At 37.7% G+C, this 15,046-nt stretch overlaps 1 protein-coding gene across 4 annotated transcripts in view; it reads left to right on the top strand.

The window, feature by feature from the left end:
* HELZ (helicase with zinc finger) overlaps positions 1-15,046 on the top strand; it is an 89,810-nt gene that overhangs the window by 55,910 nt on the left and 18,854 nt on the right. For all 4 annotated transcript variants that reach the window (XM_074608168.1, XM_074608167.1, XM_074608170.1 and 1 more), the window contains 7 exons: positions 369-547; positions 2,171-2,289; positions 4,053-4,198; positions 6,675-6,822; positions 9,317-9,500; positions 10,465-10,693; positions 14,759-14,963. In XM_074608168.1, coding sequence (XP_074464269.1) covers positions 369-547; positions 2,171-2,289; positions 4,053-4,198; positions 6,675-6,822; positions 9,317-9,500; positions 10,465-10,693; positions 14,759-14,963 — 1,210 coding nt within the window. The remainder of the gene's footprint in view (positions 1-368; positions 548-2,170; positions 2,290-4,052; positions 4,199-6,674; positions 6,823-9,316; positions 9,501-10,464; positions 10,694-14,758; positions 14,964-15,046) is intronic.

Below are 15,046 nucleotides of genomic sequence, written 5' to 3'. Positions count from 1 at the left end.
TCACTTCCAAGACTGTGGGCTATATTTATATTTCATCTGAGGAAATGTTTCTTCTACATGAGTTTACTGATAGTTTAAAAGGAAATAGACGTTGATTTGAGGGTCGCAGAACTGAAACGTATGAAGAATGTACAGATTTTCACATGTGAATGAATCCTTGGTAACTGTTTTGTGTATGTAGTATTGCACTGCAGCAAATAATGGAAGGGAAATCCAAGACATTTTAGCATGTAATTCTGCACAGTTGTGATGTTTTGCTTTCTGAAGATAACTTTTATTTATCAGAAAACAGAATATTAGCCTTTGAAATATTAGGCTGTCACAGTGTTCAAGCTGTATAGAAAATAAGCCCCCTCTTTCTTTTTTAGGGTATATTTCAGAAATCGCTGGGTAAAGACTGTCCACCCAGTTGTGCATCAGTACTGTTTGATTTCGAGCACACATTCCACCTTTCAGATGCCACAGAAAGAAGACATTCTTAAGCAACGAGTAGTAGTTGTTACTTTAAATACATCACAGTATCTGTGTCAACTGGATCTTGAACCAGGTAAAATAATTTCTAAACCAGAAGTGTCCGTGCTTTGAAAATTATCTTCCTTTTATCAGTGTCACTTCTTTACTTAGTTCTTTGAACTGTTAAAAAATAAACAATGATAATCTTAAAATGGTCTTCTCTTTTTTTTTTTTTTTTAAATGAATAAATGTTTATTACAAAGCTATAAACTGCTGGCATTTAAATTAACCTTTTGCTTATTCTGTTTTTTCCTTGTTTAAAAAAAAACCCTAAATAAAGAAGCAGTACTGTATGATCTGGTGTTTCTGAGATTCAAGAGGGAAAATTCTGTTTGAGATTCTGACTTTGAGTATTATGCTCATTATGGTCATTACTCAGTGGAGCATGTAAGCATAAATACGCACGGAGAGCTTTTTTTTGTTTTTGTTTTGTGAATTGTTTAGCTTTGCAAACAACTCCCACACGTACAAACCCGTGCTGTGTTAACGTGATACTTCTCGGGTTGTTTTCTAAACTGCGATATATTAGACTGATTTCTTGGGGGCAGAGGCTGCTTAGGGTTTATTGTTTCCTTGGTCTCCCAATGAAATCCATCTGCTTTTTGGAGAACGTGGAATTTCTTTACTGAAGTTGTTACGGTTAATTTTTTATGGCTACATTTAGGCATTTGTTGCAATAGAGAAAACTAATACGGAATTCATGGTAAATATTTGCAGGTCTTTAGGGCCTTTAGTCTTTCAGGACTTCAGATGGAAGTAACTGCTTTGCTTGGCAATGAGCTGCGTACAGTCAGACCATAGTAATGTGTGCGCAACTTTATGAAATCCATGTTTTCCAAAGAAAATTGTTACATTTTTATGTATATAATCTTAATTGGATGGCAAACTAAGTCCTCTGATAGTTTGTTTTAAACCTTAATATCTCTTGGTGTATATATAAAACCACTTCTCTTCCATACCTATCCTGAATTTACATTTCATAAAATATGAACCTACTGTGGCCCGTTTTTTTTCAAGTGTGTGTTATCCAGTGCATGGATTTCCATTCCCTCCACCCCTCCCCAACAAACCTTTTTGGTCCAACATTATCATAAGATTGAATTTCAATTTTCCTTCACTTTCTGCTCCTTTTTTCCCCCCGACATTCCTTAAAGCCCATAACCAGCAAAGTGCTCAGGTATGTGTGCAATTTTAATGGGAAATTTAGTATATAAAATAGTTAATAGGACTGAAGTACATGAGGAAGTCCTCTTCATTGTCATTGTCCAAAGCTCTTCAAGCCTCATGATGATGAAAAGATTTTAAGATTTGAGAAACCTGCTGAGGGAGGTCTGCCAAGAGGCGTTTCCTCTCAGTATAAGGAGAGCTCAGATAAAAGTTTAACTTCACGTATATCAGAAGAAAAAGGCAGATCTGTGGGCTACTGCTAATGTCGCTGGCAGTCAGTTGACCGCTCTTGGTCATTCGATGGGTTTGAAAATTGTTTGTGTGGTTTCTAGTAGTTGCTAGAAATTAATTTGTGTAAGCCATTCTGAATTTTTTTCTAGTTTTGGTTACTATCGGAATACAGAACTTTTCGTACAATTTCCTGTATTGATATCGCTGTTTATTTTATCATATTGTAGGTTTCATTTATTTGCTGATATCTATTTTACAGGTTTTTTTACACACATTCTGTTAGATGAAGCTGCGCAGGCTATGGAGTGTGAAACTATTATGCCTCTGGCATTAGCTAATAAAAACACAAGAATTGTCTTGGCTGGAGACCATATGCAGGTAAGAGCTATAGAGTTTTTGAATGTAAAGTGTGTATATATAATATTTGTATTTATACAATTAAGGTATTTATCTGCTCCAAATTTCTGTGGTATGTGGATACCTCGTAATGTCTCAGGTAGACTCCCAGTATTTCTGCTGAGCGAGACTACGCTGCTGTCTCCGTTTTACAGCGAGGGAATTGAGGCACAAAGCGTGTGAGTTACGTAGGAAATCTGTTGTAGAACAGACTTGGGCGGCTCGTCAACCACTGAACTATATGCAAGTAAAATTTCGTTTTAAAGAGGACGATGCATAAATTTTACTGGTCATATAATAGATGGGGAAGCCAAGGAAAATTCAAGGGATTTTATCTGCGTGAGGTCAGGGATAGTTATTGTTACAGTCAGGGTGGGAGTTTCTCCTACTTTTTATGACTCGTATTCTCTGGTGATTTCTGAAAGAATTGAAGAATATGAAGAATGAGTATTATGATTTAGACAACTTTTTTTTTTAATTATTTTATTTTATAAGATTTGTTTTACCATAATCTGGTAAGGATTTGAACAAGTAAGAAACAGGAAACTGAAACTAACCACTGCCTTTATGCAATGTGCCTAGGAATTGCTTCATTCAGAGTTTAGAAGAGTTTAAAACACTGATTATGCATGCCACTTTGTAGCCCGAAGGCATGAGAAAGTATGCTTGGAAAAGTCAACCTTACTTGCTTTGTTGATTTAGGCCAGATTTATTTGTTTTTATAGATTTGCCTTTAATTCTCCTGACACTTCACAATAGGATTAGAGTGGATGTTTGCTTTGCTATAGTAATAAAGTAGTGTTGCCACCTGTGATTTAATACTAGTGGATCATTTCAAGTCACAATCATAGTAATGCCAAGGGCTCGGAAGTGCTTTTTAAATACAGATCTCTAAAGTCCTCTTTAAGAGATTAGAATTCCTCCCACTTAAGGCTGGATCGCATCAGCCCAGCCGGATGGTCAGAGTCTGGATGTGGCCTGTGTGGCTCAGGCTACGTACGTCAAGAGCTGATGTATAGCTCAGGTTCTTACAGAAGCTGCTCTATGAGGTATCCAGGATTATCTGAAGTGAAACTCAAACTCAGAATCTGAGTCATATGCATTCAGTCAAAATAGATTGGCTTAATTTCTGCGTTTTAAAATTTTATTTTAAAAATCTTTTTTCATCAACTTTGTTTCTATTTTTCCTGCTGTAGTAGCGGATGTTTTTATTCTTAAACAAGCCCAGTAGTAATTTAGTGTAATAGTAACCAGGCTACTTGGGTTTTAGTTTTTCCCATGACTTCCCACTTAACTTTTTAAAATTGTGTTACAAATCTCTATGTTTTCTGATCTGTACTATTTGTGGTAGTAACTTAACAGTAAAGTGCTTGTCAGAGTAATTGTGTCATGTCATTCAAAACATGCTTTTGGAGGGTTTTTTTGGTCAAACAGCTCTCTGCTTTGAGTTATTCATCTCTGCAAACTGCCAAAGGAAACCCGTAGATATAAGGATTCTTCTGTCCTCTTTACATAGTAACTGAATGTTTTATTGTTCCTTTTAAGAGCATGCTGGTCTTTTGTCCCTGTTACAGTAGGAATGGGCACTTCTATGGAACTGCCATGGTATATGTCTTCCAACTATGAATGTACAGTAAGAGTAAGGTTTTCTTTTTGTTTTGATGCAAAATACGTATGTTGGGAGCATGAAATTCCAAGTCCACCTATTTAGTTACATTTTCTTTGTGTGTGTGTGTCTATTACAGCTCAGTCCTTTTGTCTACAGTGAATTTGCCAGGGAAAGAAACCTTCATGTTTCATTGCTTGATCGGCTCTATGAGCACTACCCTGCAGAATTTCCATGCAGGATCTTGCTGTGTGAGAACTATCGCTCCCATGAAGCTATCATCAAGTAGGTGTGAACTTTTTCACTGTATCATGCTTTTCTTTGGTGTGAGGGAGCAAAGAGCCTAGCACAACTGAACGAAGAGAGAAGCATTATGTCTTTCTGTAACAAAATCATAGTTTTCAAAGTTAATTAGTAGAGTAATTCTTTGTTACTGGGTTGAAATTCGGTCTCCTAGCACAGGTGCCAGCGGTTCAGTTAGGCAGCTGCGTTACAGACCCGTCATTCAGGTGGGGATGCTTTTGGCTTTGCACCTAAGCCAAGAAGAGCTAACTTTCCCTTTTTAACTTTTGTGCAGTATATTACATAGAGTCTGCGTTTCTTTGGACTGTTTCAGAATTTTAGAATTACTGGGGTGGATTATCTTGGAATGGTAAGCTGTCTGCAACGTAAGGAATGTATGGGTATTCAACCATGAACAAAACTTGACCTATTTTTTTCTGGGCATGTTTCTTTCCTGTTGTCTTTTTTTATCACTTCTTTCAAGAGACATTAATCAGTGGGTTTGCAGTTTTATGCTATGGTAAACTAATGGCTGCCAGTGTAATGAGCTCATCCATGAGCTGTCCTAGAAAGAATAAGTGCAATCATGGGGAAAAATGCTAAAGTTTAAATCCTGGCTCAAATATGTACTGAGGAATATTATGTTGGTATCCAGTCACGCTAATTAGGTTATCACTGTGTTCAAAGCAGAAGCAGAAATATTTAAGTGCTGTGGGGAATCAAAAGTGAGAATGTAACAGATTTTGTTACACTGCTTGATCTGTCTTGATTTTGTGGACTTTGCAATTATAGGCTGAGTGATGCTAAGTTTCTTATACATTTCTTGGAGTTGGAAGTTCAAAATAAGAGAGAATCTGAAAAGGAAGGGATCAGTTCAGCTTTTGGTTAGAGATCACTTCCATGAAATGTGCCTCAGATCGTGAAAATTCACTTCAGCAGTTGGAGTTCAGACAGTGAGCTCCTAGAAGGGTCCACTGTGTTGGCCACCGAGGTGAGGGTTGCAGAAATACCGCTGGGGCTGCTCGGCTGTCTAGTGGAAGTCCAGTCTGCCTGTTTCCACTAGAAAGTATTGCCGTGTGAACTGAAACCTGCTAAGTGCTCTGACGGTGGCCCATTTGGAGATTGTCTCAAGTCTACTTTTGTTATAATGTGGAATTTCCCCTGACGAATGGCACCGTGGCATTTAAGACAGAAGTAAGTGTAGAAGTATGGCTCAGAGTGGGCTCATTAATCATACCGACCTAACTGAAGTAAGGAAACCAAAAGAAGCTACGGAAAGAAGCAGCCATTAGTTCAGCCTGACTTTGGAGCTGTAATTGGAAAAAACAGTCCTTGTGGAAAGGGTGTTTTATTGTTTAATAAGAACTCATTACTAAGAAATAATTTGCAGAAGAAATTGTTAGTTTTGCTTGTTGGCAGCAGTGGACTGCTGCAGCTCGATCCACAGAAGAGTTGCATATTCTTCAGGATTGTCCCATGTAAACCCGTTCTGGGCAGCAGTGGGCTGCAGCTGTCTGATGTTGTTTGGCAGCAGGATCGTTTCTTCAGCTTTTCCACGGCCAGTTATTTACATCTTACGCTACAATAATGGGAAGGCTGGAAGAACTCGATGGGCCCACTGACTGCACCGTCCCCTGCTTTTGTTGTCTTCATGTCAGGCTGTTTTCGTGTTACTGCGTCCACAGAGCTGTATCTGAAGAGCATTAAGGTTGGAGGCTGAGCATTCAGAAGTTAGATTATACCAGAATTCACTAATTGATGACAGTCAGTACATCAGTTTAGCTCTGTTGTGCATGCAGTAGTGCTCTGCAGTCTCTTCTTGCTGGCTTTTTGTCTGGTTCCGTTCAGTTTGGCTTCTTCCCTCCTGCTTTTCACCATGAAGGTAGTGCTGGCCTCATTTCTTTTTCAGTAATGCCTGCTGCCAGCAGAGGAACTAAGTTCTGGTTGTGTTTCTGATGACTAGCAACATAGATTGGTCTGGAGTAGAGGTCGCAGACGAAGAGCTTCCTTGAAAGCCAAACACTTGGCCTGAATTGTGCTTAGTGCACGTGAAATCTTTAGTAAATTTATCTTCCAAGTTCAAGGACTCCTAACTGGTGTAAGCAGGCTCGTTGTCCAGCTGGCCTGGGGTACAACCAGTCCCAGACAGCCAGCGTTCCTTTGGCCCAGTTTCAAGCCACTAGAACTTCTGAGTGAAACATTAGTGACAACGTTAGTAACTTTGTCGTGCTTTAGATTAGAAGAAAATACTGCCTTTGTAGAGAAAGTGTTGGAAAAGCATATTTTTAGTGCCTTCTGCTCCATTTGTAGTATGGAAATATCAGTTCAGAGAAATCACTTGAAGATGCTGCGTAGTAATCAGTGGTTCTGTTTTTCTTATGAAGTATTTTGTGATTGCATATTTTAGCAGTGAGATTTGCATATTTTATCAGTGAGCTCATATGTAGACTCCACATTCTATTGTTTTGCCTCGTTACAGTTATACATCCGAACTTTTCTATGAAGGCAAATTGATGGCAAGTGGAAAGCAGCCAGCACACAAAGATTTCTACCCTTTGACTTTCTTCACAGCACGGGGAGAAGATGTGCAAGAAAAAAATAGTACAGCTTTTTACAATAATGCAGAGGTAACTCTTCTTTGGCCTTATTCTTGATTTATTTTTTTTTTTCTTAAAGCTCCCCCCAAATTTATTGGTTTATGCTCAGTGTAGGTAGAAGACATAAATTGTCCTCTACTAAGAGAAGGGAACGTGGAGTTTGCTGAACATGAAGTAGTGAACATTGCAATTGTAGCAAACATTTCCACTAATTTATCTTCTCTTTTTTTCTTTGCAATTGCGAGCTGCATATGGTTCTCTCAGGCTCATTCTTCAGATGTCTTTCCTGATAGTTTTTGTGACATTCTGATGGATGTATCTTAGCAACTGAGAGTAACTGCAATTTGAAGTAAAACTTAGATTTCTTTGACTGTTGTAGAAATGTTCCCACTCAGATAAGAGTCCTCTGGAGTAACATTTCATATTTCCTTTAATATGTTTAGGATCAGTCTCTAACTAGTCATGTGCAGATGAGATTTTTTTCAGTGAGAACTTAATATGTTTGTTTCACATAGATTTATTTGCATTCTTCAAAGGTTACTTTCATTCTCATTCCTTTGAGTTAAAAAAAAAAAAACAAAACAGAAAACCAAACAAATCCCACGCACACTCCCCTCTTCCCCCCAACTTGGTAATGCTTTCCATGGTGGAAGATGCCTTTTTCCAGTCACCTCAAGTTAGGGAGGGGTTGACCCAATTCCTTTTTTTTTTTCCCCACCAAAAATATGTCTTAAGAAATGCCCTTGATGTTTAAAGAAAACCAAAGAAATATCCCTAATTTTCTTAAACTTATGAGGAATTTTAACTGACGTTAGGTTGCCGTTCTACAGCAGTGAAGCACTGGAGAGCTGTCTGTGTTTCCCCTTGTTGATAGTGGTGCAGTTCGTCTGATGCCCAGTTTTCAACCTTTTTGTTGTTGCTATGCTGCACTTGTTATGCATTCTTTGAGGTATTAAAATATCTACTTAAATAAGAAGCTCCAATGACTTCTGGACACATTACTGCCAAAGAAAACCGAAGGCACCTGACTGCTTTGATTAATCTACTTGGATTGCTTTGCCATTTAAAAAAAGTTGTAAAAAACCTAAAAATATCTTCAGTGGCCAAATAACTGTCTGAAAATTGTGAGTCATTAATAGCTACAGGCAGAAATGAAGGACAACAGCTGCTCAAACACCAACATGAAAAACTGAAATTCAGATGATGAGGGAGATTTTTTTCTGTTTGACCCTTAGTGGACGTTTGCACTGGGGCATGTTATGGTTCATTGGTACCTATATTAAATATTCATTGGGGAAAATGCGCTTTTCCTTTTTGGTCTTAATTCTAAAATCTCCCTATATGGTGTTAATTCTAACTACATATCCAGAAGCTATATGCTTTCACAAAAGCGTACCAAAATACCTGCAAAAGATCGTCATATCTGTGCTACAGTTCTAATAGATATCAAAGTTTATTCTAATAGCCTTTGTCAGTAGAACTAGCTTTTAAATACAAGAATTTTTGTTGCAAAAAGTTATATTCAGGACTTGCTCAAAAACAGCCACATATTTTCACTGCCCTCTGAAAATCTGAAATTTTAAAAAATAAACTGTTTGTTACTTTTTAAGGATTAAGAGATTTTTTTGCCGTACTAGTTTCTGCCTGATTTTTTTAAAAATTCCCGAGTTTTTCCATAAACTGTTCCAGTTTAGATTAATTCTTAAAAAAAAAAATCTACTTAAATGAGTCTGTGTGTCATATAATCAGATCTCAGATGGTAAGAAGTCAGTGTGAAACAACAGATTTTCAACAGTTAGGAACTACTGTGCTTTATACTATTGTACATACCCGTTGTGATTTATATCACTTTTCATGTTCTTGAAATGTCCATAAAAGTCCCTAGAAGTCCCACTTAACATTTTTGAGCCTGTCTCCTCCCAGGAGGAGATTTCCAGTTTTTATTACTCATTAGTCTTTTCAGGTAGCACACTTAATCATATTTCATAGAGATGAACTAGCAGTTGATGAATAATCCGAAAGTCCTGATGGTATCCTTTGGAATGGGAAGTGATTGTACTCTGGTATGCATATTCTTTTTCTAGAGTTCTCAAACTCTACTATGACATGTATAAAATCTAGAATAAAAATAAAATAATCCCTATTTAGGCGGTATATTTACTTATGGAAACTAGTTAAAGTATGATAAGAAAGGTCCTACTCCACTTGACGTTTTTGTAAGAACATAAGCATGAAAATTAAGATTATTATATAATTTCCCATCTTATACTTTAAAGGTGACATTTTTGCGGGCAAACGTTTTTTTCAAGATTATGAAAAGGTGGCGTATAGTAATTGCATTGGTTTAATACATGATATTTTAGAGTATCACTATAGAATACAACAGTATTATTGCTTGTTCAGTAAGGCTCTGTAGTGCTGTCGCATGTAAATGTTTTAGGGCTTTAACATTCAAATTCTCTCTCCATATCAAAGAATGATCTTCAGTGGCGTATACTTTTAAGAATTCTGACTTTCTTTTAAGGTGTTTGAAGTAGTAGAGCGTGTTGAAGAATTAAGAAGAAAATGGCCTGTTGCCTGGGGCAAGTTGGATGACGGCAGTATAGGTGTGGTAACGCCTTACGCTGATCAAGTGTTCAGAATTCGGGCTGAACTTCGGAAAAAAAGACTGTCTGATGTCAGCGTAGAGAGAGTGCTAAATGTTCAGGGTAAGTAATAGTTATGTGTCTCAAAGATATGCTAAGGAAGTAAAAAATGTGACTGGTGAAGTTAAGTAAGACTTACTAAAATAATCTTGAAACGATCAGAACAAAAGGAGAGCTGTGATATAGCCCATAAAAACTAATATATCAAAACGAAACTGGCAAGTACGCTGACTGGATGTTATTCCAACGTTAAATACCAAAGCCATAAAATCATGGATGTGAGACTTATCTTTTTTTTCAAAATTAAGTTCAAGCTTACTTAAAAAATAAATTGATTGAGTGAAAAACGTGCAAACGGATGGATTTTTATTGTAAGGGGAAAACCAGAGTTCCAAATGAAAAGGTAACAAGGCTTTAGCCTCAAAGTGTTTTACTGATTTTTTTGTGTTTGTGGAATAGACTGTACAAAGGGGTCCACTAATTTAGGTATTTGTTCTTGGGATCACATTGATAACAGGAATTTGGTGTAGGCATAGCCTGTTGCTAGGTTGCACTTTGAGTCAGTACTAAACAAAGGAAGATGAGAGAGTAACTGAGTGACAGTGAGTGGTGTGTTCTGTTTTTTCAGGGTAGATATTTGTATGTGTGAGAAATTTTTCAATATGAAACAAGAACGTCCAGAACTTTTTAAAGGCAGAATAAATAAATTTGAGATTTGTTATTGGCTGATTGGCAGCATTGTAAAGATAATTAGCATTTCAGAAAGTTCTGGAGTGATTAATATCAAGATGAAAAATAAGGTTTTTAAAGAGGAAATATTCCTGTAATAGCATGTGCTATTTATAGTGCATCTCTTGAAATTTTTAAATCTTATTATTCTTGCATAAAGCTCTTCATGTGAAGGGTAGCTCTCAGTTCTTCGGAGTGTCTAGGTGTGAAATCTGGCTGACGTGTGCAACGGTCTGATTGTGTTGCTCTCAGAAATAGCTACTGTTATCTCAGATGTTTGTTTTTTGTTTCATTTTAGGAAAACAGTTTAGAGTTTTGTTTCTCAGCACAGTACGAACACGGCATACGTGCAAACATAAGCAAACGCCAATTAAACGGAAAGAGCAGTTACTGGAGGATTCAACAGAAGACTTGGATTATGGTTTTCTGTCTAATTACAAACTTCTCAACACTGCCATTACAAGAGCACAATCCTTGGTAGCTGTGGTGGGAGATCCTATTGCTTTATGTTCCATTGGAAGATGCAGGTACTTTATATATGTTCCTTAGTTAATCGGAGCTGAGGTTAGTAGGAAATGTGTTTATCTATGACTGATGGAGTCAGTAAAATGATGGATGTTCTTTTAGGTGCCAAATGAGACACAATATATTTAAACCCTTAAAATAACTGTGTAATGAAATTGAAATTCTTCACGCTTATATCCATAGAAACCATGAAGACGGTAAAGCATTAGTTGGTTCCCAACTCTGGCAGAGGCTCGAGCGCAGGCGGGATTTCAGCTGGGGCACAGCGCGCTGCCGAAGCTGAGCCTCGGGCAGAGCGGGCAGCTGCAGCCCTGCGCAGCCCGGGCAGTGTCGGGAATGCCTGCCCTGCCATCTCCCGAGGCTCTCTGGAGCTGGAAGCGTCCAGTTGTGCAAGGGCCACTCTGTCCCCTCATCAGTCTTGCTGACGGGGAGGAGAGGGGAGGCTTTTTTTTTCTGGAGGTTTTTGGGTTTTTTGGTGTGTTTTTTTTTTTTTTCTTTTGTTTCATTCTGGTTTTACCTTTTATCAAGGGGTCACAGTGTCACCATCTATATCAACCTCTAGAGAAAAAGTGTGAGATACCTGCCAACTGGTCATTGATAAACTGTTGTTTGATATATTTATAGTTGCTCTAATTTTTACTTGACAGTAACAATTGAAGATGCTTCATTTTATTTTCTAGTGGTGGGGTTTTTTTTGTATACCTATTACAATTTTATATATAAATAAAATTAATACATAATTTGGAGTTAAAGATTGTGATATAATGTATTTTAAAGTTGAATATTATGGCATATAAAGGCAGAAGGCAGAAGACTTGAAAACCATTATTTATGTTTTTGTATCTCTTCATGACACTAGGAAAAAACTCATTAAGATTTGAGTGAATTTACTTTTTATAGACTTAAATGAAGAAATGTGGAAAATGCTGAGAGATGTGAACACTGTTGTTAAGGATACCAAGTTCTTGTTCTTCAAAGGTTTCTTTTTTTGATGGAGGAGCTGAAATGTTGAGGTGATCAGAGATAAACCCTGAGGCTTATTTCTCGAAGAGAGGAAACATTGCACTGACTACATTATTATAATACAGCTAAAAATACGTATTAGTCAGTTGTTACATCTATGTCGTATTCTACTTTCCTGAGCAGTATTCTTCTACTGCATTGAAAATGGATGTGCTTTTCAAAGATAAGAATTGAAAAACCCAAATGGAAACCCAACCTTTGTTTACTGCATTTACGAAACGTAACCTGAATTTAACCACTTACCTGCTGGGGACACGTCTGGAGTATCCATACATTAATACAGTGATCTGCTCTGAACTGCTCATAACATCTTACTAAAAGAGAAATAATGCTTGTGGGTTTATTTCACTTTCCCCATTAACTGCTTGGTTTTTTTAGACGTGGTCTGGTTTACGTAGCTACCTGGTGAGCAGGAGCTCTGTGCCTCCCGAGCCCTCGATCCACAGCTGATGGGTGTCTGTTCCTGTCGTCTGGGGCAGTCTCTGGTTCTCCACTTACGCTGCAGAGACACATGACTTTTAGCTGTAGAGGCTGCCGTGCTGTGCTGACAGAGATTTCTCTTACCGCTTGTTCAGAAATTACTCTTAGTTGATAAATTTTGCCTCTCTTCCCTACTATTGGGTTTCAGGATGTGCAGTGAACATTAACTAAGTCTGAGAGTTAGTTAGTCCCTAGTTAGCCCAGCCAGCACCTAGACCGTTACTGGTCCTCTCACCACCTGTCTAAATACAGGTTTTGTTGGAGAATGACCGTATCTCTTATTCTCTCTACATCCTAGTGGGGAAGATAATCTCTTGAATTTTCACGTAAGCCTGAGTGTTGAGGTTTTAAAGTAGATACCGAAAGGGGACCTAATTGTCAAATGTGGGGGCTCAGCAGTTTCTCCAAGTATGACTCCTTCAAGATATCTGAAATAGGGCATGCAAAAACTTACTAAAATACAAGCATAGGCTATCAGCATGGTACGTAAGTTACAGTCTTGGCAGTAAGGGATTGAATTTGCCTTTCGAAGACCAGCAGCTGTTTATATAATGTATAGCTGTTCAAAATTATAAAACAAAAAGATAATTAAGAAACAAGGAGCACTGGAGCTTTATTAAGATGTATCTCAAGCTTTCTCTTTAATACACCATTGTCTTGTTTCACTGAATAATTGAGCATTCACTCTTTGAAAATAGTGCTGGAGGGGCTCAGGCATGCTGCTGGAAAGATGGTTCTTTTTTAGTACAACAGGAGCATAGAAGTCTGAAAGAAGTGACATTTCGTTAGGAAAAACAGACCTCAAAAAAGTTTAGAGAGTACTTGAATTTTATAAATATTCTAATACCTGTCAAAGTGAGTCAAGACTCTGTAATGATAGTTGTAGAGAGCTTTGTGAAGTATGCCCAGGGTAATCATTACATTTCTGTGTGTTACAATCGGACTAGACAGGGCTGTTTTGGCAGACACTCCCTTTAAACTGCAGAGCACACTGTAAGACAGAGACAGCAGTATTTTATTCTCTGTTCTTACACCCCAGTACAAGTGTTCCATGTGTAGAGAGACTGCTTGGGGCATTTTAAGCAAAAGTGGATGGGTCTCAGTGGATTTGTGGTACTTGGCAGTAGGTTTGGTGACTGAATTGATTAATCAGAGGGAGTTCCATCATTAAAGCACCCCAGTGAAGTATTTAATTTTGGTTTTTAATCCTCACTTAAAACCTTGCAAGACATATTTGCCTTACAGCGAAATGCAGAAAAAGGGCCATCTTGCATCCTGAATTTTAAAAGAGCATTTCTTGCCTCTACAAAAGCACAACAGAAGACGGGGGTTTAGAGAAAACTATTTTGAATTCTTAAATACATCAGTAACATTACAGTATTCTTGCAAGAAGGACATGTATGCTTTTCCACAAAGGTCAGCTACTCAGCAAAATGTGATGCTGCTCTTAAAATTAGCGTGCAGCGATCTCTCATTTTACAGGTTTTGGGGAGACAACACTGAAATAACTTGCTTATCGGCCAGCCCTTATTAATGAAGGGTGAACTAGAATGAGCCGTAGTCAAGAACACCTTTACAATAACTTTCATTACTCTTGGTTTTTTTGAAAGAGAACAGCTCAATCAGTTTTTTTTAAAGTGACACCTTCAGATCTTATTTAAATATCTCTTAAGCTCAAGTAACTTCACCACCAAAAGTTCCTTTGAGGGTAAAAACGTAAATAAAATCATCATAAGTGTAAAAACTTTTGTATAGATCCTGCTGTGGATATTAAAAACGTAAAGACATTTTTTATAAGCAACAGAAAGACATGTCATGACAAAGCAGAAGACAGGTGGGAGTATTCTTTTCTGACATGGTTTAAATAACCCCTCCACCCTCCAAAAAGTTGGATACGGAATTTTCAGAGAGAAGGTCACGTGTCGTCTGATGGTTGTCTTTCTGGCTTGAAATTTCTTTTATGCTTTATAGAAATATCTGACATGCAATAAAATCTATGGTTGTATTTGTTTTCCACCGGAGGATCTCAAAGATCTCCAGATACTCCTGACGTGTTAGTCTTCACGTGACTCTTGGGTGTTTCACAAGAGTAGTTTTGAGGGTATATCTCAACTTTGATATTTGTGACACTGGAATTGAATGATCTGTCTAAATTCATAGAATCTTTTTGGCATCTTCTGGGATAATCCCTGTGACTCTTTGAGCTTTAATAAATTCCATAAATCACATGCTTTCCATAATTTTAAGCATTGTGTTTGGTCTTCTAGGAAAAAAATCCAAGTTAGACCTGTCCGTGACATTACTGTTAAATGTGACATACACCCAGTGCTGTGATCTGATACACACGGACAGAGCAGTACGTCCATTTTAAGTGACAGAGGTGCTTTGCATTATGCTGTGGGGTTCAGATGTGTGGATCAGGTTGCAGGATGGATGGCTTGGTGTGTAAAATGAGCATACAGGAAAAATAAACATGCCACACAGTTGTGTTAAATCTGTTTTAATTTTAACAACAGCTATCGAGTCTTACTCCTTTTTATCGTTTCTAAAAATTATTTCCATAGGAAATTTTGGGAAAGGTTTATTGCCCTATGTCATGAGAATGAAAGTCTCCACGGTATCACATTTGAACAGATCAAAGCTCAGTTGGAAGCTTTGGAGTTAAAGAAAACTTATGTGTTGAACCCACTGGCCCCTGAGTTTATCCCCCGAGCTCTTCGGCATCAACATTCAGCAAATACCACCAAACAACAGCAGTCACCACCAAAGGTAAAGTTTTACCAATCGTGAATTTTGTCAGAAAGTGAAAGTGAATGTAGAAATGCCTGTTGAGAAATGATATAAAAGGTTTA

This window comes from Larus michahellis, chromosome 14 (genome assembly GCF_964199755.1).
Source record: "Larus michahellis chromosome 14, bLarMic1.1, whole genome shotgun sequence".
NCBI classification, from domain to species: Eukaryota; Metazoa; Chordata; class Aves; order Charadriiformes; family Laridae; genus Larus; species Larus michahellis.
Note: the sequence above shows the minus strand (reverse complement) of the source record. Positions and strands in the feature narration are given on the sequence as shown.